General features: G+C 45.8%; 1 protein-coding gene across 5 annotated transcripts in view; it reads left to right on the forward strand.

Moving 5' to 3' along the window:
* The window catches only part of enah (ENAH actin regulator), a 111986-nt gene that overhangs the window by 69359 nt on the left and 18919 nt on the right, over nt 1-23708 (forward strand). For all 5 annotated transcript variants that reach the window (XM_068708766.1, XM_068708765.1, XM_068708764.1 and 2 more), the window contains exons 4-5: nt 6278-6350; nt 18601-18920. In XM_068708766.1, the coding sequence (XP_068564867.1) occupies nt 6278-6350; nt 18601-18920 (393 nt within the window). The remainder of the gene's footprint in view (nt 1-6277; nt 6351-18600; nt 18921-23708) is intronic.

The following is a 23708-nucleotide window of genomic DNA, read 5'->3' on the forward strand; positions in this document are numbered from 1 at the left end:
GAATGAATGATAGACATAATAGATGGAGGATCCTTCACTACATCCCTACATACACACACTGGTGATGATATCGAGGACAGCAGCGTTGTGTGTCCTTCTCTGTATCCAGCATATGAATAATAGATTGGATCCAGGAAGTACAAACTGGCCGACCGGCCCATCGGGTAGAGAGTCCCACCACATTCTCTCTCTCTCTCTCTCTCTCTCTCTCTCTCTCTCTCTCTCTCTCTCTCTCTCTCTCTCTCTCTCTTTATCTATTTCTGTCTCTTTTTCTGCTTTTTTCTCCTGCATGGCGTCCGTTTGTTTCTCCTCTTTCTGTATCTGTGTCCAGCTCTCGTTCTCCGTCTCAATCCCCAGCTCCAGTCTGTCACTCCCTCTCTACCTCTTATGATGTTCATCTCTCCCTCCCACTCTCCATCCCTCCCTCTCTCCTCTCCCTTTTGTTTCCATCACTTCTAACGTACTAGGGGCGAGCCGGCACAAAGAAGGACCACGCCAGGCATTTTTTTAGGCGTCATCTTTAAAGGCGCGCCCTCAGGATATTAAGACGTCACGTTACGGAGGACAGAGAACTACGGCAACAGAAGACGTGTCTGTATTTGTTATCATCTTTCTCTCGGAACTTAAGTTCACAGCCGTCACTCTTGAGCTTCGCCAACATCCAACAGAGCGGATGACTCGGGGCTAAGGGCACAGGAAATTGAAAAGAAGAAAGAACCTCCGAAAGCCCGAGCCATGGTTCTGTATGTGAGCTCCCAGGATTGTGGTGGGGGGGCTGGCAGCAGGGCGGCGGTCGCACTGAGGCCCGGCAGCGGGTCAGACGGGGCCCCGCATGGACTGTGGCGCTACGTTTGCTGCCAGAGGAGGCCCACGCTGACGCTGCCTTCATGTAGGTACAGGAGAGCAGGCTTCTGTGAGGGGGGGGGGGGTCAGCTACTAGACTTTATTATCAGTTGTTTAGATTGTTTTTGGGGGGTTTTTGGTTACATTTTGTTATATTTTCTTCTTCCTTTCTTCTATTGACCCAGAGCAGCGTCCGACAGTCTGTCTGAGCTAAACTGTTGTTGTATAGCCTGAACTACTGTCAGCTATCTGCTGAGTATGTGTCTAGGGCTTTTATTGTGAAAGGTAAGAATGGAAGGAGTGGACCTGGTCTGCACTGCCTTTTGTCAAGGTTGAAAGGAGTAATAAAGTTCTACTGTGTTCTTAGTTAGTAGAATTGTGTGTGTTTGAACGTGATTGGTCGAAGCCTTTTTTCGCAGTTTGAAAGCTCAGACCTCGTTCCTTAAAAGAAATGCGTCACTTTTTTCTCTGCGTAATATTCTGTTAGAAAGTACTTATCACAAAAACAACAGTTTGCAAAAATATATTCATGTAAAAATGAATGGCTGAATGAAGACATGTAGTGTTAAAGGACTTTGAGTGGTCGGAGGACTAGAAAAGTCCATTTACCATTTTACCTTTACTGATATAGTGGAGCACAGCCCAGTGTCTCTTTGTTCTGTGCTTCCTGCTGTCCTTCCCAGCATCCTGTCAGACAGAGCTTTTGGATGCGGGCCAAGCCTAAGTGCTGTTGACTCGGGTCACTGAATCAATTCACATCTTTTAAGACCCTCAGAAGAGTCGGTGGTCCAGTCGGCGTTGTGACGTTAACAATCACAAAATGAGAGATGCCACAAAATTTCAGTTCCACGTGTTGGTTAGATAATAAGACGTGCGGTAAAATGAAGCTGGGTCTAATAGGAACCGAGGGCTCAAATGAATGGCGGGCCTGTTTATCTGCTCTTTAGTCTCCAACCCTGCCCTGTTGGCTGCTGCCTGCGTTCTGTCATTTGCACATAAGCTCTATTAGAGCAGACAGTAACACAATTACACCCACAGGCAGCGGAAGACGAGGGAGACGAGAGACCGTGTCAGCAATTACACTCGCAGATATTGACTGCCCGTGGACGCGGCTTAATTCAATACTGTTTCAATTGAGCCTGTGCGCGAAGGAAAACCATCAAGACGGTAATGACACGAGAGGATTTGGATAATTACGGAAGATTGAGAGCTGGATGTAGACGTGGTTAGCCCGCGTTCCCCGGAGACGCTGAACACCATTCTCTCTGTTTCATTACATGCCGTTGTAAGAGATCCCAGAATGTTCTCTGGCAGAGGTCGGATTGGCTCACGGGCTTTGGATTTGGCCTCTTGGATTCGTCCAACTTCATAGTTTTTGTGTCTGTAACTGTATCTCTTTAAGTGCTAAACCGCTCCTCATCTGTGATTGACCGGGTAGCTTTTTATGGGTTAATGAGGCGTTCCTTAAACGTTGAGATCATTCACATTACGGAGTGCAACTTATCCTCGTATAAACGGTTTGTTATGATATCTTACCAAAGGTTCTTTTGTTACTTTTTCATGCAAATGTAAGAATGACGACAACACGAGCGACTCTTCTTGGTTAGGCTCAGGAAAAGATCGCGGTTTGGTTTGAAAGAACTACGGAACTTAAGAACAGAAGTTACAAGGCAAATAAGTCAACGTTGACTTCTGGTCTGACACGGGACACTGACAGCGGTCTCCTGGGTGAAAGTCCAATGTTTTTAGACCCACCCATCCAAGACGTCACCTGTCCCAGCTCACCATTACATAGATTACATTCAAATTGTTTATGTGTGTTGTATGGAAAATAGGAGTTAGCTATGTTAGCTTGTAGTAAATAAGAAGAAATGAGGAACGATGAGAGATTCTTTAGTATCTGAGCTGAAAGAATCACGAACCTGATCCAAACCATCTACTCAAACCCAACCTTGCATGAGATGAATCCTCAAACTGGAGGACCTGGAAGGGATTTAAAAAGACATTGTGATTATAATAAATGTTGACGATGACGTTGTGGTTATTAAGTGAATGGTTTCAGCACTAGATGTTTCCTGCATTGAAAACAAGATGAAACAGAAGATGGGTTACGGTTAAATATGTGACGGATTTAGTGTATTTATTTTTGTTGTCAGAAACATTGAGCGTTGATTCTTGTGCAGTCTGTTTCAAATATCAAGGCTACGCTGACGCTACTGGTTTCATGCGTTAGGACTCGCTCTTTATTAGCCAAGTCCCACACAAGTCTCCTTTACTGTTCTCGGATGACTTGGCGTTCATGTTTGCGTATCCGTGCACACGTTTGTTCGGTGATTTCAAGGTTCAACTTGTCTTTCTATGCGATTAGAAAACTGTGCATCGTGTCTCTGCTCTTCTGTGTCTTGTGTTCTGCAATTTGCCGGCAGGATCCAAAGGTCTTAACGAAAAAAACAACAACAACAGACAACTGTTGGGAGTTGTTTTGACTCAGAAGCGGCAATCGCTGCTTCCTCCTCTTGTGGAAAAGTAGCTAATGTCAGCGCCAATGGCGTTGTGGGGTCAGTGTTTGTGAGCGCGTTGGTATTCAGAATCAGTCGTCAGCCTGGCCCGAGTCCAGATTCTGCTCCTTTTATCTCTGTCCGTCTGTCTGTTCAGACAGTTAACACTTGACTGAATACTAATTCTGCTCAAATCTGGTCCTTGTGTGTGTGTGTGCTGTGTGCTACACAGAGGGAGAAGGAGCACCATGTTGGTCCATCTGGTCCTGCTCAGGTTTTGCAGAAAAGACGTCTCATTAGCATCCGTTGTCCCATCAGGCAAATGAAAAATAAATGTGATGCTTATTAGGGGCCCATATTCAGTAAAGATATGAGATCGGGAGGTCGGCATTAATGATTCCCGGTCTCCGATCCCTAATAATACTACTTACTACATTATGAACCAAAAATCTGTTTAAATTGGCAAGAGGAGAAGTCACGTCAGCTGTTAGCTGTCAGCTGTGCTGCTTGGAGCTAACGGAGCTCCAGCATAGCGACATTTCAAACAGCTGAGATAATCAGACACGTAGACCTGGTGTGTTGTAGCTCATTCTCATGCATGCTGCTCACGTCTCTCTCGATCACAGTCCTGCTTATAACGGAGCTCAAAGTTAACGTGACGAGGTTCCATATCAGTTACGTTTTCAAAAACTTTCAATGTAGGTTTTGGTACTTTTTAGGTTTACTTGCGCAACAAAAACTACCCAGTTAAGTTTATGGAAAGGTTGTGGTTTAGGTTGAAATATAAGTTTGTTTGTTTGGTAAAATAACTTTGTTCGTTACGTAGCTAGTGTTAGTGAAGTACGGACGTTACAAAAGTATCATCAAATAAGTCAATGTGGACTTGGTTTCACACGGGACACCAACAGCGGTCTCCTGGGGGGGTAAAGTCCTGTGTTTGATTGAGTCAACCGTCCACCCTAACCTCTATCGCTCTTTAAACCTGGTCTGTTGCTCTGACAGTCTAATAATGACGTGGATGGGTTTACTGTGGACTTAGTTGAAAGCCTGGTTCGTCTCATGCAGACTCGAAAGCAGGTTTAGGCAATTCAAATTCAGCGAGGTCCAGTTAGAGAAGGTCCAGAACATCACAGTGATATCTAACTTGTGCTATGATTTAGTTCCATATATATCGAAGTAGCCTATAGTTGTATTAATGTCTGTATGTAGTCAACAACTGTCAATTCAAATATAGAACGTTCAATTGAATATCTAAACAATATTTATTGCCAGATTTCAAATTGAACTGGATGAATTATAAATAATACATAATATAATAATAATAAATAAATGTTCTTCTCTCTTATCCAGTGAAATCAGGGCCGGATTATGAAATGAAATACAGAACAGAAAGCTTTTGAATAATGTTACACAGCTTTAAATTCAGCTCATTCAGGTGTGAACTGATGTCAATCAAAAAGTTCTGATGCTCATCAGAATACACATATTTGATTGGCTGAGCAGCGTCACGTGATGTAATTGGTCGCTGTGTTTCCTGCACCGCTGAACGAGTGCCGTAAAGGCTGGAAAAGCTGCGCCGGTTAAAATTGAATAAATATCAATTACCCCTCTGGTTATAGGTCCGGGTCCGGATACAAGGACGTCTGGGTCCGGAACCGGACCGTGGCCCCCCTTTTAGTGACCCCTGAGCTAAAGGGTTCCTCAGTGTGTATCAGACGGTGCTGACCCGGCGTTGGTATTGGATGACTTGGGAACAGGTCGACTAGGACTGTGAAATAACTGGTTTCTTACTTTGCCATGCAAAAAGCAGCTGCTCAGTGATTGGCTAATAGCTTCATATAATCCCTGCTGTTACATGAAAATCACCACCACCTGTTGTACCTGGTTCATCTTCATTGGTAAAGTGACTGTGAGTCATACTGTGAGAACCTAGTCCATGCTGACATGAGGAGCCTCTCTTTATATTTGGAAGAGGTGTGAGTACCCTTTAACGTTTTTATCCATCAACAATGTCAGTATTTGTTTAATACTTACTTTGCTCGGTATGAACATACTCTTCTACAAAACCTGTTTCTTCATTTAAAGATATGACGTGCACTTGAAAGGAAACATGACATGGACACAAACTTAAGAACATAGAAGACCAAGAAAAGCAGCAAATATCCCCGTTTCAAAGATGGCTACATTCAGTGACTTAAAGTAGTTGCTGATGATTTTTCTATTGCTTGACTAATCGCGTGATCAACTAATCTTTTCAGCACTATAAAACATAGCATGTATATATATTGGCTGCATGTTAATGTATCAATAATCTAAATAGCGGTAGAGGGATTAATGGGGCCAATTAACGTCATTTTGAGATGATCGGAATTGGCCAATGCCTGCGCTCACAAGGCCGATTATTGATTCATCTATTATAACTGTCACTATATCCTGACAGTAGAGAGACAAAATATAAAATGACGTTCCTCATTTACAAGATTTCCACTGTGCCTAAAGGACAAAGACAACCAATCAGAGCCGAGCGCTGATCAAACAGCAGAGTCAGCGTTCCGGTACTGCCCGGCCTATTTCTCACCTCAAATGTTTTCACGAACATGTTTTTAGTTTTCTGTTTCGCTGCAAAATTAGAAAGTTTGCTCCGTATTGCGGGCGGTGCTCGGTTTTGGCTCGACCGGCAGTTATGAAGTATTGTGACGCTTGACCTTTTAAGTCGCTATAACGTGCTCTAAAATGTGTTATGATTGTTGTTATAAAGCCTGGTGAAGCTGTAGTGCTTCTCACTGTAATTACACAGTGCTATGAGCAGATTATAACATGTCGTGGGTATGTTTACAGATCTGTGTCTGTTTATTGAGGAGTTCAATGTCCGTCACAATGAGGATGTCAGTCGAATGTCTAACAGGAGCCGTCTGTGTGTGTGTCGCCCCCTACAGGCCCCACGTTGCCCAGACAGGGCCCCCAGGTTCAGAATGGCCCCACACCAGAAGAGATGGAACTGCAGAGAAGGTAAGGACACCTGGACTGATAAAGACCCTAACATTTGAAATGACGGAAAATTGTTGTTTCTTTCATATCTGTCCCTCCTTCTTCTTCCATGTCAGGCTCTCACACACACACACACACACACACACACACACACACACGTGTACTCAGACAAAGCCTCGCACACCCACAGTTGTTTTTCTTCCCCATACAAGGCCACTCTTTCCCTCAGGTAATAATGAGACTCTGGAACAGCTAGAAAACACACATACTTGCATACACACACACACACACACACACACACACACACACACACACACACACACACACAGCTGTATTAATGGAGGCCAGCTGTTGGGCCACGGTTTAGACTCCTGTCCACCAGAAGAATTTGATTAGAATGAATTACACACACTCAAACACAGACGGGGGCACGTCATGGACCTTTTTGAACAGAAGTATATTCATCGACGACACGTGACCACGCGGAGACGTAGAGGTCTAACTTTAGCAGCAGGTAGACGAGCCAAACAATGACGGCAGCTGCCGCTCACCACATTGTTACGAATGGCAACTGGACAACATAACACCGTCATAACGTCAGTGTCCACCATATACGAGCGAATAAAAGGCTCACTGGAGGCTTCAAGGATAATCATATCCTGTTCCCAATAGACGCAACACCTATTTAACATTGTGGAGGGATGAATCACGGCAGCGGCTCTCAACTTGTTTGTAACTTAAGGCCACACTTCTGATTGTTTCTAGGACCACCTTCCAAAATACATGAAAAAATAACAACATGACAAGAACAGGAGAGAAACTCAGCTGCTGTAAATATGTGTTATGCTGTGTTCACACCTAAGCGAAGCAAGTTTTTTGCGTTGCGTTACTCACGGGGGTTTGATCGTGGGATCATTTGTGTTTATTCAGTCATTCACACTAGACTCTCTCTCTCTGTCAGTCACACACACACACACATCCCTTTACTTCTGTCTTTGTGAGGACCCTCATTGACATACTGCATTCCCTAGCCCCTAACCCAAACCTAAACCTAATTCTAACCTGAACCTTAAAACCACGTCTCCACCCTTTAAGATGGCCTTTGAAGAAGTGAGGATTGGCCAAAATGTCTTCACTTTCCAAAGATGTCCTCACTCTGTTGGTGAAAAACCTTGTTTTGGTCCTCACTATGCAGCAAGTACAAGAACACACACACACACACACACACACACACACACACACACAAGTAGTAAAGCATTCTTCAGGTGTGACTCAATGCTGCTTCTAATTCTCTTTGAGGTGAACTTTGGTCTGCCAGGAATTTTACAGACTGTGTAGGTCTGAGAGAGACGGATGGATCTGGCTGCCAGCCCCCCCGCCCATGTTCTCCCTTTATTCTTCTCCTCCTCTCCCTTTTTGCTTCCTCACTTTCAACCCTTTTGTCTCTGTGTCTCTCTTCATCCGTCTCTCTTTTTCTCCTCACCTCTCCCCCTCGGTTCCGGTCATGCTCCACATTTAGCAGCGGATGACAGGCAGGCAGCGAGCGGATCGGTGACCGAGGTCTTCTGCTGATACAGAGGCCAATATCGGCCCACTGTGAGAGAGAGCGGAGGAAAGGATGAAAGGAGGGAGGAGGAGGGAGCAGACCAGTGGAGAAATGAATTGGCAGCACACTTCTGCGTCTTGAAAAGGGAACACTAACATGTGCTTTGGAAGATGCGGAAGGGTCTGTTTGGCCAACAAACACTGTCAGGTTGTTTCTGAGCAGCTGTTCCACATCTCATCAGTACGCTGCTGTCAGTTCACAGTCTGGCAATAAGCATCTGCACAGCGGCATCTATTATGAATGAGTCGTCAGTCCAGGCTTTGAATCATGAACCTTCTTCAGAGCACTTTAAGGACTTTCATTTGTTTCATGAATACCTTTCTAGCTTGGACCGACCTGTAAGTTATAGTCGTAGACTGTATAGAAGAAGTGGACGTAGTACCATATTTGGACGGTGGAGGAGTGACGTAGAGACGCCGTATACGGCTCTGGTAGGGTCAATTACTGTGTAGCCCCGCCCTAAAGCATACCCTGCTTTATGGTCTGTTTGACTCTAAATGGACCATCATTTACTAAATGAACATCATGCTGTATTGAAGAAGACTTGAAACTAGAGATTGAGACCATAAACTCATGTTTACAATGTTTACTGAGGTAATAAATCAAGAGAGAAGTAGAGTCATTTTAGACTAGACTTCTATACAACCAGAGGAGTCGCCCCCTGATGGACACTAGAGAGAATGCAGCTTTAAGACACTTCTGCGTTGGCTTCACTCTACAGAACCGGAGGTTGCTGCCTGGCTATAGTATTGGCTATAATAAATAAATATTATAGATTTTAATGTTAAAGAAAATAACTTTGTGCTGTTGTACACAATCTTGTGCTCTTGTTCTAGTAGTGGTGGAATGAAACTAAGTCCTGGTAGGCTACTCAAAACTACTACAAGGGACTTTGATTTTGTGTTGATATTTGGCAGCCCCCTGTGGACAAAAGTGGTATTGCTTCAGAGCACCAGAGTCCCTTTAGAAAACCTCTTATTTTAATGCTGCAGGGTGTGCCGTAAGTATATTATTCTGCATAATGAGTATACTTTTTTGGGGCACTTGTATACCTGTACTTGGTGAGTATATTTTGTCGCTTACACATTTATACTTAAGTGACATTTTGAATGCAGGACTTGTAACTTGAGTATTTTGACACTGAACACATTTGGTTGTATTTATAATAATGGTGATGACATGGCACAAAAAGTCACACTCCTTTCAAGACGGGTCGTGTGGGTGGCCTTCAACTCCAGATTGTGCGCTGAGGACAGGCCGCCCACCAGATCCACACCAGGTCTTTACTGGGTTCCTCGTGCTGGAACACTATCTAAAATAAGCGTCGACACAGTCAGCCCATTGTAAAAAGAATACAAAGCTCAATGGCACAACGGGGGGAAATACCCTAAGATGTTTGTCAAATCATTCATTCATGGGCTCACTCAACGCGTCAGCTAATGTTTTGGATTCGTCTCACTTCGTTATTGCCTCTCATGAGGAATGTGTGTCCCCCTAAACCATGAAGCCTGATATGGAGACAGAAGAAGAAGAGAGAGAACCGGAGATATGGATGACCGACGAGACGTTCCCCATTTCTTCGTTCCTCTCCGCCTCATTAAATACAATGAGCTCACCTCATTCCACAGTGACCACACACGTTCAGTCTCACACGTCATCAGCGTGGCCTCCTCTGCGAGGAGTAAACATCAAGATCACTCAGCTATGGAGAGGCTGGAACAATCCCAATGTCACATGACAGCAGGTGCATTCCTCCCTTCCTTCTCACTGTCTCACCTGCCTTTCCTTCTCATCTGACTTCCATCCTCCATCGCTCTCCTTGATCCTCCTTTTCATCCAGACAGAGATGGATGAAGAAGAGGTGGAGCGCGATGCTTCGGCGGTGATCGATGGAGATTTTCCCTGCATGTGCGAGCGTAGGAGGTCACGGAAGAGTGCAGAAAAAAACCCCACCTGTTCAGGAATGCAGGGTGCTACCCTCGGATTAAAAAGACACGAGCTGGAAATAATAGGCCACAGTATAAATAGATGTGCCGTGCGTGGGAGCGAGGGGAGTGTGTGTTGGGAGAGAGAAAGAGAGGGAGGGAGGGAGGGAGGGAGGGAATGTGTCGCACGGTCTTGAATGAAAGTGAGGATGGAGAGGCGGTGAGGAGAGAGAGAGATCTGTGTTAGCTGTTAGCACGTAGCTGCTGGTATTTAACACTCAGAAGATGAAAACACCAGCAGCTGCTCTGCACATTGTCACGAGTGTGTGCTGACATCCGCGTGTATTCCCAGTTGACAGTAACACACACACACACACACACACACACACACACAGAAACATCTCTAAAAACCAATATGTTAGCTTAGCCATTATAACGCGGTTGAGGTCTTATGTTAGCGGGACACAACATAACACATGGAGTGTGTGTGTGTGTGTGTGTGTGTGTGTGTGTGTGTGTGTGTGTGTGTGTGTGTGTACGCACACACTTGGACCAGCTCCTCACTAGAGTAGGTCCATATGGTCCATCTGGGCTCCCGTCCATTCATACACCATTTCCTGGTTCTGCAAGCCAATCAGGCAAGCCGCTGAGTCCAGCTGGCTGACCGCTTTCGCCAGACTTCATTGTCCCTGGAGATTTAGCACAGTTGTCACTTGTGGCAAAGTAGCAAAACCCAAATGTGACGTCATTTTTCAAACAACTGAGGACGTTATATCAACCAACATGAATAGCAGCTGACAGCGGGAAGGATGAAATAAACATCTTGGGATTTGTGATTTCAGAAGCACTTTTGGCCATAAATCAAGGATTAATATGCTAATACCCCAATATTTGGAAAAAAAACAAAAAAAATACATCGAGAACATGTTATAAATGCAAAGTTGTTGGTAATTGAAGGCAGACTGACAGGATCAGGATGGAGTTGAGCATAGAGAGCACAGCTCTGTATAAGTCTACAGCTGTGGGTCTATTAACCGGTTCTGGGTTGATGGTGGCTGACGGAGCAGCGTGTCTCCAGGCTGGGACCGCAACGTAGACACCTGTCCACCAAGACTGCAGCTGCTGGTGTGTTTCAAACCGTCCTTACTACATTCTCTCTTTCTTGTTTTAGTCCACGTTACATTACTGCATTAATCTTTCCACGTTTAGTCCAGCACCATTGTACTGTTGTCCTACTGTTTACAAGGCGTTGCATCCAAGCTGTTTTACATTAAAAATGTAAACATGACGCGTCACAGTCTCCCCAATGTTCACACTATGTGTAAGTACATTGAGTCAAATTCCTTGTGTACTGCCATTAAAGCTGATTTCAACTGATCTATTTTCTAATACTCTTTTTCCCTTGTAGAGTTTTGTTCTGCTTTAGTTTGTGTTGTTTTGGTTAATTGGGACTGGTCCAGGTCAAATGGTTGGTTGGATAAATGTCTCAGGTTTCTAATGAATAGCTTAAACTGTAAGAATGAAAGGGTATTGAGGGCCTTTGATCCTCATACCCTTTGACTGCAGATGCTATCGTAGCGTTATTTGCATTCTGTCTATGCAGCTCTCCTGCTTCATGTTGCTTGGCTCTTAATTCTGACAATAAGCCATTTGACGTTCCCGATATTGCCCCAAATCCTCAGAGCGCCTGCAACTCAGTCATTGTAAGTCGATGCAAAGAGGGGAAAAAAGGAACACGTGTGCATGTGCACGTATGTCTATGTGCGTGCTGGGATTCGGGCCATGCTGCCGCCCACGCTCCCTTAGCAACGGTTTCCCTGGCAACTCTTGTCAGGAGGCGAGTGAGGCGCCAGTTAAAGCGTGCAGGAAGGCTTTTCACAGCCTAGAACCCTGTAACGTTTCCCTGCAAGGCAGCGAGGGACGTGGAGGGAAGAGAAACACATTTTAGGTTCTCCCATCAGGGGCAGGAGATATGTAGACGGGGGGGGGGGGGCATTGCATAGGTCCCCTGAAGTGACACAGTACATGAAACAATGCTCACTGCCCCGCTTCATATTAGTCTGTTCTGGAGTTTATATTCTTTAAAGAATATAAATAGCTACTCTCACATTTAGAAATGAAGTGCTAACTAGAACCATATAGGGTTCTTTGACTTGTTCCCATAGCAGAACCCTTTTTGACAGTTCTACCTCAGAACTCCCCTAGAGGTTCTACAGATAACACTCCTATGATATAATGGTTCCACTCAGAGCCCTCTTAGGAGGTTCTATCAGATCCTCTTCACCTCATGAGGATGCTAACAAGAAGTCATTCAGGGGGTTCTACCAAGAACTACAAACGTTTTTGTATTTCAAGGGTTTTATCTAGAACCTACACGGGAAGTTGGATCTAGAACTCATTAATATTCCAATGTTTTCATCTAGAACCTACCCAGGGGGTTCTACCAAGAACTCTTTTATGTTCCAAGCATTTTATCTAAAGCACACCAAGGGTTCCTCATTAGGGTCCTTAAGGCACAGGGACGATGTGGTGCAGCACAACCCACAACCATCATGGTTCTAAGTCACAAGCTTTCAACAATCCTATTTATTCCAAAAAGGGTTATTTGGATGAAAAGGGTTCTTCATGGAACCCTTGGGTGCTGTCACACCTAACCAGCTTGGTTGGGTTAAAATGGACCCCGTTTCCATTTCCCTGTTAGTCCGGTTGGTTTTGTGTACACTGAGGCCCCTGGTACCCCACACCAGAACTGAGAACAGCCTTTTTCAGTCATTCTCCGCCTCTGAATCACAGCGCCTTGACCCTGGTATTGTTAACGGTAACACCATTCTACAAACTAGTAACAGAGTTGGATTTCATTATTTTTAAAAACATGAACCGCATATTTATTTTCAGCAATGATTCTCATTATTTTCTGTTGCCAACACAGACTAAAAAACTCCAAGCTCAGACACAAGCTCTTCTGCTATATTAACAGTTCACTTTTGTTCAAGATAGGTTTGTTAATGTTTTGCCTTTTCTTTTTCTTTTTAACTCTGTCAAAGATCCAGCCCTCTTGTGCGTTACGTGTTGTTTTTGTTGCTGGAGGAATCTTGACCTTATGAGTCTTGATCAGAGCGATCTTGTTCCTAACAGTGCGAATCATAGACCTGTTTACACTCTGACATACTGTAGCAGGAATTCACAGATGGATCTATCTGTAGTAAAACAAAAAAAAAGAAGTTTAATCAGCTATGGTTTCACTCCAAGTTTTACACTTCCACACACACACACACACACAGCTCAAACACCTCTCTCCAGACAGCTTATTCTAAGCGTGTGTGCACATTGTTTAGGAATGTCATGATCCTCTGCTTAGGGGAATGGCGTGTGCATGTGTGACATCCATAAATTACACGGCGAGGTGTGTGCGCGTGTGTGCATGAGCTTAAAGCAACCAATTCACAACTTTATCGTCCTTTCAACGCAAATTTGGCCAACAGTCAGGGGGTTTGAAGAGTCTCCGAGCTAGAAGACATTCATCAGCGCCAGCACAAGCTTTTCACTACAACAGAGGAAACAGCAGTGCAACTAGACGACAGTACAGCTGAGGTTTCCTCTCCACTCTAATTAGGACGGATTCAGCAAGAACACCTTCTGTCCGACGGGGTGTAATGAGAAAAAATGAGGCAACACACAAGACAAATTACTCTGACTCGGTTCCTTTAGTTGTCTTTGTTGGATCTCTTATAGTGGGACTCCTTCTGGGAACAGCCTGGATGTTAAGGGGACTGACAGGTAACAGGTTGGCCATGTTTCCTGTATGAACGTCCCAGTCCTACACCGTTTGATAAGAAGTGGACGTAGTCATCGTCACCCATTGGTTTGTTGACTACGACTTAAGTTTGAGTATCTGCTTTAGTTACTTGACTGCCAAATTTAAACCACTTGGCATTTTGGTTAACTCCCTTTACATCCACCAGACGCTATAGCGGAGCAATTCCCCTCAATGCTTAACAAATCAAACAGAAAAGATGCCGCTTATCTGCCAACGTAGCTGGTAGAAACAAACTGCACCAGCTGTACCAGCTACCGCCTGCCAGCATTTGGCTGCCAGCTGTTGGCGCTTTTGCCCATTTTTGCATAGAAAAGAGCACCACCAGTAGTGGAAGCCCCTCTGCTCTGGCTGATTAGACCGCTGTCCCACCATTACATCACAAGCCGTATTTAATCATGGAGATGCTCTGGTGCTGTTACGGTGCAGAGGATCCCACGGGGACTCATTTCTATGAGCCAGGAGACTGCAAGGTCCTCAGAGACATGACCCCGCCACGCTTCCATCCCGGAGATCCAGCTTGGCTCCTGTGTTCCTGCAATTACATCAATGGCCTACTGACGCACCGTGAGAACTGGGACGGTTAGTGTGTGTGTGTGTGTGTGTGTGTGTGTGTGTGTGTGTGTGTGTGTGTGTGTGTGTGTGTGTGTGTGTGTGTGTGTGTGTGTGTGTGTGTGTGTGTGTGTGTGCGTGAGGGAGCAGCCATCCATTGTATATTGGGATCAGGATGGTGCCACGGTGTGTGTGATGTCTTTCCATCCTTCGGTGCTCTCGCGTAAGAAAGATCCAGGTGTAGCGGACATAAAGAGTCCTCACACCTCTCCCTCGCATCTCATTGGTCAGGATAAACTTTCTGTAGCCGTGTCTCGGTGCTGCTTACATTCATTCGTGGTGCAGCTAAACACAGCGTTAGCTAAATGCACTGGTGAGATCCTTTCCACTGGGTGACGGTGGGCACAATGGGCCACAGGAAGGCTGAAAGTTCTCCTTTATCGTGAAAAGCCTTATATTCTTTGTTCAGAAGAAGTGACCATCATATGTTATCTGAAGGAAGATTAAGGTTACTTTCATTTGGTTAAAGGACCAAATGAAATGTTATATTAACCTCAGTCTATCAATGGAGACACATGGGTCATTTCTACGATGTCAATGAAGAGCCAACGGGCGCTTCAACCCAGCAAACACAAACAGGCAACCCATTTGATTCTTACACAGTCCTTCGGATAAAATCAGTTCTCACATTTTTGCGGTGGACATCCTTTCACTGCTGGAGCCAGTGGCATGTAGACACTTTGAGGACACGTCCTTGGTATGATTTTATTTTTTTAAATTTGACAGTTCATTTAACTCCAGCTTTCGTCACAGGTTCGGGGAAGCACCTTAAGTCACCGTAGTATCCGTGATTTCACCAGAAGACCAAGGGCCCGACAACGCTTACCTTCCACGACCAGAAGACCAAGGGCCCGACAACGCTTACCTTCCACGACCAGAAGACCAAGGACCCGACAACACGTACCTTCCACGATCAGAAGACCAAGGACCTGACAACACGTACCTTCCATGACCAGAAGACCAAGGGCCCGACAACATGTACCTTCCATGACCAGAAGACCAAGGGCCCGACAACATGTACCTTCCACGATCAGAAGACCAAGGACCTGACAACACGTACCTTCCATGACCAGAAGACCAAGGGCCCGACAACATGTACCTTCCACGACCAGAAGACCAAGGGCCCGACAACATGTACCTTCCACGACCAGAAGACCAAGGGCCCGACAACATGTACCTTCCACGACCAGAAGACCAAGGGCCCGACAACATGTACCTTCCATGACCAGAAGACCAAGGGCCCGACAACATGTACCTTCCATGACCAGAAGACCAAGGGCCCGACAACATGTACCTTCCATGACCAGAAGACCAAGGGCCCGACAACATGTACCTTCCACGATCAGAAGACCAAGGGCCCGACAACATGTACCTTCCACGACCAGAAGACCAAGGGCCCGACAACATGTACCTTCCACGACCAGAAGACCAAGGGCCCGACAACATGTACCTTCCATGACCAGAAGACCAAGGGCCCGACAACATGTACCTTCCATGACCAGAAGACCAAGGGCCCGACAACATGTACCTTCCATGACCAGAAGACCAAGGGCCCGACAACATGTACCTTCCACGATCAGAAGACCAAGGACCTGACAACACGTACCTTCCATGACCAGAAGACCAAGGGCCCGACAACATGTACCTTCCACGACCAGAAGACCAAGGGCCCGACAACATGTACCTTCCACGACCAGAAGACCAAGGGCCCGACAACACGTACCTTCCACGACCAGAAGACCAAGGGCCCGACAACACGTACCTTCCACGACCAGTAGACCAAGGGCCCGGCAACGCGTACCTTCCACGACCAGAAGACCAAGGGCCCGACAACACGTACCTTCCACGACCAGTAGACCAAGGGCCCGGCAACGCGTACCTTCCACGACCAGAAGACCAAGGGCCCGGCAACACGTACCTTCCACGACCAGAAGACCAAGGGCCCGACAACACGTACCTTCTACGACCAGAAGACCAAGGACCCGACAACGCGTACCTTCCACGACCAGAAGACCAAGGACCCGACAACACGTACCTTCCACGACCAGAAGACCAAGGGCCCGACAACACGTACCTTCTACGACCAGAAGACCAAGGGCCCGACAACACGTACCTTCTACGACCAGAAGACCAAGGACCCGACAACGCGTACCTTCCACGACCAGAAGACCAAGAGCCCGACAACACGTACCTTCCACAACCAGAAGACCAAGGGCCCGAGGCATCGTTGATGTGGCTTTAGTGTGTCTGGGATTTACACAGGGGACAACCAGGACCCAGTTTCGCCGTCCTTATGATACTTTTTTACTTTTTCTTTTTAACTTTTTTTGGTCGGTATTCAAAGTATTGAGGTTCATTCCCCAGCCCTATCAATAAGCAACTAAATGATTTCACATGCTGCCAGGGAAAACCGGCCCGATGTGTGCCAACTCTCTCTCCATGACCCAATTTGCACCGGACTAATGCCAACTCTCAGCCAGCAATCTCAAAAAACCACCAGGCCAAAATATAGGGGTTAAATCTGTCGTGCTCTCCTGGTTTCTTTTTTGCGAGTGAAGCCACCTGCTTCCCTCAGTTTGCTCAGCAGCCCGGTCCCGAAACGCAGCGACGGCCACGACGTCACCTCTGCCGGTCCAAACTTGCCTTGAGACATGCATCTGTCGCTAGTTTAGTGAGGTGTGTGTGTGTGTGTGTGTGTGTGTGTGTGTGTGTGTGTGTGTCATCGACGCAGATCGAATGGGAGACGGAGTGTTTACGTTAAGCAACGTTTATGCTGATGATCGACTTTTAGCTGTGAGTCAGCTGTCTGCAGAACAGGATGGGTGAGGGCAGAGAACCTGGTGTGTGTGTGTGTGTGTGTGTGTGTGTGTGTGTGTGTGTGTGTGTGTCAGAGAGAGAAAGTGCATGTTGGCATTTACCTCCAGTTCCCACCTTCTCTCTCCCTGTGCGAGTAATTTATGAACGTAACACTCATTTACAGCCAGTGCAATTGATGAGGAAGTAAATCTTTAACACTCATCCTGTATGTATGCTATTTTTGGTGTCTCATACTATTCTGCTGTTGATGTAGAATTTATAATTGAGGAAATGAAGACGTCTGTACTCAGGTTTTCATCCGGCCTTCCCTACATCTCTCTGTGGAATAGTCTCTCTGACCTCTGTTGGCAGATCCTTATTCATGCCTTGTTCTTATTTGACAGTTTCTCCAACGATGATCGTTACAGTTCTTTCATCAAATCTCAGAAATGGCTGCCTCTCTCTGTCACACTTTGTCATTTTCACATGACATGCATACCCACACACAGGGAGCGCGCCGCTCACCGGTCCTTCTACCGCTGCCTTCTGCTGACACCTAGTGGTCCAACCCGGGGCTGCAGCCACAGTCTGCATTAAAAAAGCTCTCTGAACATGCTGTACTTTAAGATTATTAACATAAATAAAACTGAAATTAAAAGGTGTGGTAGTTTGCATTTTACATTCTCTATTTCTTGTGTCAGACGCTGCAGCAGTGTGCAGCCAAGGGAGGCTTTAGGCCACATGGCTGTCCTCACTGTGTGTTTTTCAATGTGCCCAAAATAGCTTTAACTTATATAATGACAGCAGTAATTGCTGGGGGGGGGGTCAAGACAGCCCATAATAACAGTTAACATGTGAATCTATAACAACAGTTAACATGTGAATTTTGCATTAATGTCTATTCTCCTCTCCTCTCCTGTTTCCTCTCCTCTCTTCTACTGTTTCCTCTCCTCTCTTCTACTGTTTCCTCTCCTGTTTCCTCTCCTCTCTTCTACTGTTTCCTCTCCTGTTTCCTCTCCTCTTTTCTACTGTTTCCTCTCCTCTCCTGTTTCCTCTCCTCCCCTGTTTCCTTCCCACTCCTCTCCTCTCCTGTTTCCTCTCCTCTGCCGTCTTGTTTCCTTTCCTCTCTTCTCCTGTTTCCTCTCCTCTCTTCTACTGTTTCCTCTCCTCTCATAATTCCTCTCATCTCTTCTACTGTTTCCTCTCCTCTCCTGTTTCCTGTCCTCTCTTCTACTGTTTCCTCTCCTCTCCTGTTTCCTCTCCTCTCCTACTGTTTCCTCTCCTCTCCTGTTTCCTCTTCTCTCTTCTACTTTTCCCTCTCCTCTCCTGTTTCCTCTCCTCTCCCTTCTTGTTTCCTTTCCTTTCTTCTCCTGTTTCCTCTCCTCTCCCCTCTTGTTTCCTCTCCCTTGTTTCCTCTCCCCTCTTGTTTCCCCTCTCCTCTCTCCTCTTGTTTCCTCTCCCCTCCCCTCTTGTTTCCTCTCCTCTCACCTCTTGTTCCCTCTTCCTCTCCTCCCCCAGGCAGCTCCAGGAGCTGCAGAGGCAGAAGGAGCTGGAACGGGAGCATCAGGAGCGGGAGCATCAGGAGAGGGAGCGTCAAGAGCGCGAGCGCCTGGAGCGCGAGACGCTGGAGCGACAGGAGCGCGAGCGACAGGAACGGGAGTGTCTGGAGAGGGAGGCGCAGGCGGAGCGGGAGGCGCAGGCGGAGCGGGAGCGCCTGGAGCAGCAGGAGCGCAGCGAGCGTGAACTGATGGAGAGGGAGAAGGCAGAGAGGGAGCAGCAGGAGCAGTTGGACAGAGAGCAGCAGGACTGGGAGAGAGGAAGACGCATCTCCAACGCCGGTGAGTGACGCCCTTTGGCTTCCTGCTCATACACTCGTTGAGTTTTCCAAGGCCAATAATGAGACAGTTGGACTGCAGATGTGCATCTCTTTCTGATTTATATTATGTGATGTATAACATTTTCTTTGCTACTGAACATTACATTGTTGTCTTCAGAGGAGCATTCTTGTGTGTGTTTGACGTGGGCAGAACTCTGCAAATGTAGAATCTGTGATGCTCAACGTGCACTGAGCAGTGTGTCCCAATTCCATACTGTGTACACTACACACTATACTATGAATTAGTTACATGAATTAGCATGTGTCAGTCTTAGTATACTGTTAGCGGTTAGCATTCAAATGATAAAACACACGCTCGTCAGTCAAACTTCAACCTGAGACGGCCGATTCAATTTCTCCATGAGACACGGACACAGCTTTTCCATTCCCTTTGTGCATTGCATTGTGGGAGAATAGTGTGCATCATCATCACACTCATAAATCAAGGGATTTTCAGTATGCAGGATTACTGCTATGAGTGCATGTCATTCTGCCTCTCACACTACAACCCCAAAACCCGTTGTGTATAGAACGTAGTATGGAGTCGGGACACAGAGTTGAACTTTAACATGCATGTTGGGTTGCCTTCTTAATAGTCCTTGGTTTTAGTTTGGTCCTTCCGTTCAGTTTATCTTCATTGTCCCTTAGAGGGGAGGTTTGGTTTACTTTGTCAAACCATTCTAGTGGTAGTGAAGTTAGCATGGCTGTCAACACTGAAGCTGTAATTGTTTCATCTCACTCAATTGAACGTGCAATAAAGAGAGCTCTTCTATCACAGTGCACAAAGTCCTCTGGCTGCAGGACTCGATGCAGCCGGAGGTGGATAGCAGCTCTCTGTCTCTTTTTGCATTTCCTAGTCAGTGCTAGAATTGTTAGCTTCCTCTGTTAGCGCTAAGCTACAGTGCCCACAGGCCGGACAGGCGCTATGAACAGATTGCTAAGGCACTGGGGCACAGGGGGGGGTGAACATGAACAAACACCGCCGCCAGGCCTTACACCAGTCACACACACACACACACACACACACACACACACACACACACAATCACATAACTTCTGACACTTCACACACACTCCAAAAAAGTCTAATGAAGATGCTAATGCTATGTGAAATGGGGACGGGCGACTACGATTGCAAGTCATCTTAAAAATCTCCAGTTTATGAACAATTGTCCTCCTCCCAGTGGACTTCACAAAAACTGTGAAACACATTGTCAGTCCAATGTATGTACAGTCCAGCAGATGGATGGATGGATGGATGGATGGATGGATGGATGGATGGATGGATGGATGGATGGATGGATACATACTTTATTCATCCCCAGGGGGAAATTTGGTTATTACATAGTTAGATAGCAGCAGAGAGGAGGCGGAGCCACAGGTGGAACACACGCCGGCTATAAAGTGGAGCTGTAATGGATTTTTTTTGGTCGTGTGGTAGAGAAGGGGAAATGATCTAGTTTCAAGGATGGTAAGTAGAGGAGGCACGCTTCAGTGTGCAACGCATGCATGCATACACAGGCAGACGCAGTTCAGCGGTGTTACTCAGAGGCTAAAAATACACCATCAGGGAGAATGCTGGTGAGACCCCCAAGGGTGTGTGTGTGTGTGTGTGTGTGTGTGTGTGTGTGTGTGTGTGTGTGCGCGCGTGAAAATGGCCCAGGATAAGAGGGAGGAGTTTTTAAATCAAATAAAAACACACACGCTCTGTTTGAACTTATGAGTCGGTTGGGTTTGATGTAAGCTTTCGATTTAATGTATAACGATTTATTACACTGCTTGTATGTGTGTGTGTGTGTGTGTGTGTGTGTGTGTGTGTGTGTGTGTGTGTGTGTGTGTGTGTGTGTGTGTGTGTTTTAAAAGAGTGACACTGATGTCAGTGAGTGAAGTGTTCGCGGCTATCGTCTGGTTTGGAGTAACTGTGATAGCTGCGCTCTGTGGCTGCTTTCTCGATCAGTTCAGGGAATCGACAGATTCACTTTCATGACCTTACAGCAGTTGTGTTATCAAGATTACTCTTTTTCTGAACTTTATTTTGTAGTTTTTGCAATTTGGCTAAAAATGGCTAATTAGCATTGTTAGCGTATGGCTCTGCAGAGTGAATATGTTCACGGTTAGTGAGAAGAGACAGGAGACCCTCTGGACACATCGCTCAACGAAAGGCGAGTTTATCAGTTTGACATCGGCTTTACTCAGTGTTACACACACACACACACACACACACACACACACACACACACACACACACACACACACACACACACACACACACACACACACACTCACTCACTCACTCACTCACTCACTCACTCACTCACTTACCAGCACAGTAGTGTGTATCTTCACTGTGTGCACATTGTTTACGCGTATATTCTTCTTGGATTATTAATTCAGCCCAGTGTTGCCAACTCTTTTCAATGAAAGTTAGCAGCACTAGCTCCAAAAGTCGCTGAATCTAGTGGAAAAGTCGCCAACACTGACAGCCCCGCCCCTTCAGACCTCCCTCCAAAGCCACTCCCCCAAAACTACAATTATGAATTTAGATCATTTGATTTATCGATGGAAGGCTGTTTCTGTTTTTTGTTGAAGCTGTTTGGTGCCGAGCAGCCTGGCTGCGGTACGGCTCTGTTGTCCTCCCATGTGTGTGTGCTTGATATTCCGGCATACACGTGTCCAGCACTCCGTGTAATCCTGTGTTTTTCTGATCGTGTGTTGTGGAACGGCAGAGCAAAAGCTGGGGCCTCTCAGTCACATGACCCACCCGGAGCTACAGAGAGACGGGGGAGAGGTTTAATGATGAAGAAGTATGGAAAAGGTCATAGGAAGAAATAAAGCATGAAGAGGCAATTCTGGGTTCATGAAAAAGAGATTCAAGGGAGAAATTGTGTGTGCAGTGGAGTGGAAGCTGGAATGAGCATTGACTCCAGTTAGAGAGAATAAATGGTAAATGCAGCATGAGCTGTCAGACCGCTCAGCTGGGAGAAACAGAAGTCACATGGAGGAGGAGGAGGAGGAGAGCCAAGCGGTCTCACAAATCCATCAGGTTATCTGTCTTGTGACTGCTGGTTAGGTGTTCATGGGAATTCTGCTTCTGTCCCTACTGTGTGTGTGTGTGTGTGTGTGTGTGTGTGTGTGTGTGGGTTGTGTTGTAAAAGTGAGAGAGACGGTTTGTGTGTTATGTCTGATCATGCATGTATCTGTATGATGATTGAAAATACCACACAAACATCAGGCTTAGACATAAAGGTGCTAACTAGAACCATATGGGGTTCTTTGGCTTGTCCTCATTGGAGAACCCTCCACCTGGAACTGTTTCAGAGGGTTCCAGGTATATCTAGAACCAAACCTAGAACCATCTGTAAAAGGCTACACCCAGAACCCCACACAGAGAACACTTCCTTGGGGTAATGGTTCCACACAGAACCCTACAGGTTATATCCAACAACACCTTCTAAGGGTAGGGTAGGTTCTACAGTGAACCCTTTACTTTTCCAAGGGTTTAATCTAGAACCCACCCAGGGGATTCTAACGAGCACCCTTTTCTATTCCAAGGGTTTCCTCTCTAACCCACTCAGAGGATTCTATCTAGAACTATTTTATATTCCAAGAGTTTAATCTAGAACTCACCCAGGGTTCCTCATGAGGCTCCTAAAGGGCCGGGGCTGATGTGATGCAGCACAACCCACAACAATCATGATCCCACCCATGATTTCAACAATCCTTGAAGAAGTATGAGAATGGTTCTTAATGTAACCCTCAGTCATACAAAGAACCCTTGCTTCAGAAACCAGAATGGTTTTGGAACCATGATTCCTCACGGTTTCTGCAGAAAGAAGTGAATATTAGGTCAGCGTTGTGGTTTGGTTCTAATCCAGTGCAGTAATACGTATAATGTGGTCACGGGACTAAGGACTGCAGAAAAGTGTAGAATGACATCACTAGTAAGGGGAAGTGGAGCAGAAGACGAATGGAGGATTTACAACTTAACACCATATGTCAGCTCCATACAACACCGCCCTGGCTACGCTAAGCGCTAGTCACAATCAGGGTAATTAGTTCATCAGTTAGAGGGCTGGGCTCAGCTGGGATAGACACATAATGAAAGAGAGGCGGGACCTAGGACACAATCACCACATCAGCTTCTTCCTACTCCACATAAACCCCATTAAGAAGAATATATATAAAGTTATTAAATACCATTAAGACCTTTGAAGTAGAGAGATGGGGGTAGCGTAATTATAAACAAAGAGGCTATCAACATAACCAAACAGAGCTTTAATATTCCATCACTTGATGACTCATGAGAACCTGACCCTGGTAACCAGCACCAACAGCACTAGTCACAGTACTGGAACTGTACAGTAAAGGATGAGACAAAGAGGACGTTCAGTGCAAATGAAAAGACACGGATCAGCTGCACCTCGTTTCAACAGGACCCTATCTTCAATAGTGTAAACATTTTAATTAATAGACATCGCTATTAAACCTTCCCTAGTTGATAACTTACATTAGCACCTTTTTCCTTTGTATTACAAGTTTCCTGAAATGTCCTGTTTAAATATGCAAAAGACACATTATCTAATTAAATATGTGCTTATTTACATACATTTCCGGAACAGAAAGAAGAAGGAAAGGAGAAGACATGTTATGGAAGCGAAGTAGCCCAAAATCTCTGCATTGACCAGTGCATGAAATTCATTTTGAATACTGAAACAGTCACATTACACAAAATAACAGTGCAGATTAGCCC

The sequence above is a fragment of the Cebidichthys violaceus genome, unplaced genomic scaffold (genome assembly GCF_023349555.1).
Source record: "Cebidichthys violaceus isolate CVI_PGR_0920_01 unplaced genomic scaffold, fCebVio1.0.p SCAF_14, whole genome shotgun sequence".
Taxonomy (NCBI): Eukaryota; Metazoa; Chordata; class Actinopteri; order Perciformes; family Stichaeidae; genus Cebidichthys; species Cebidichthys violaceus.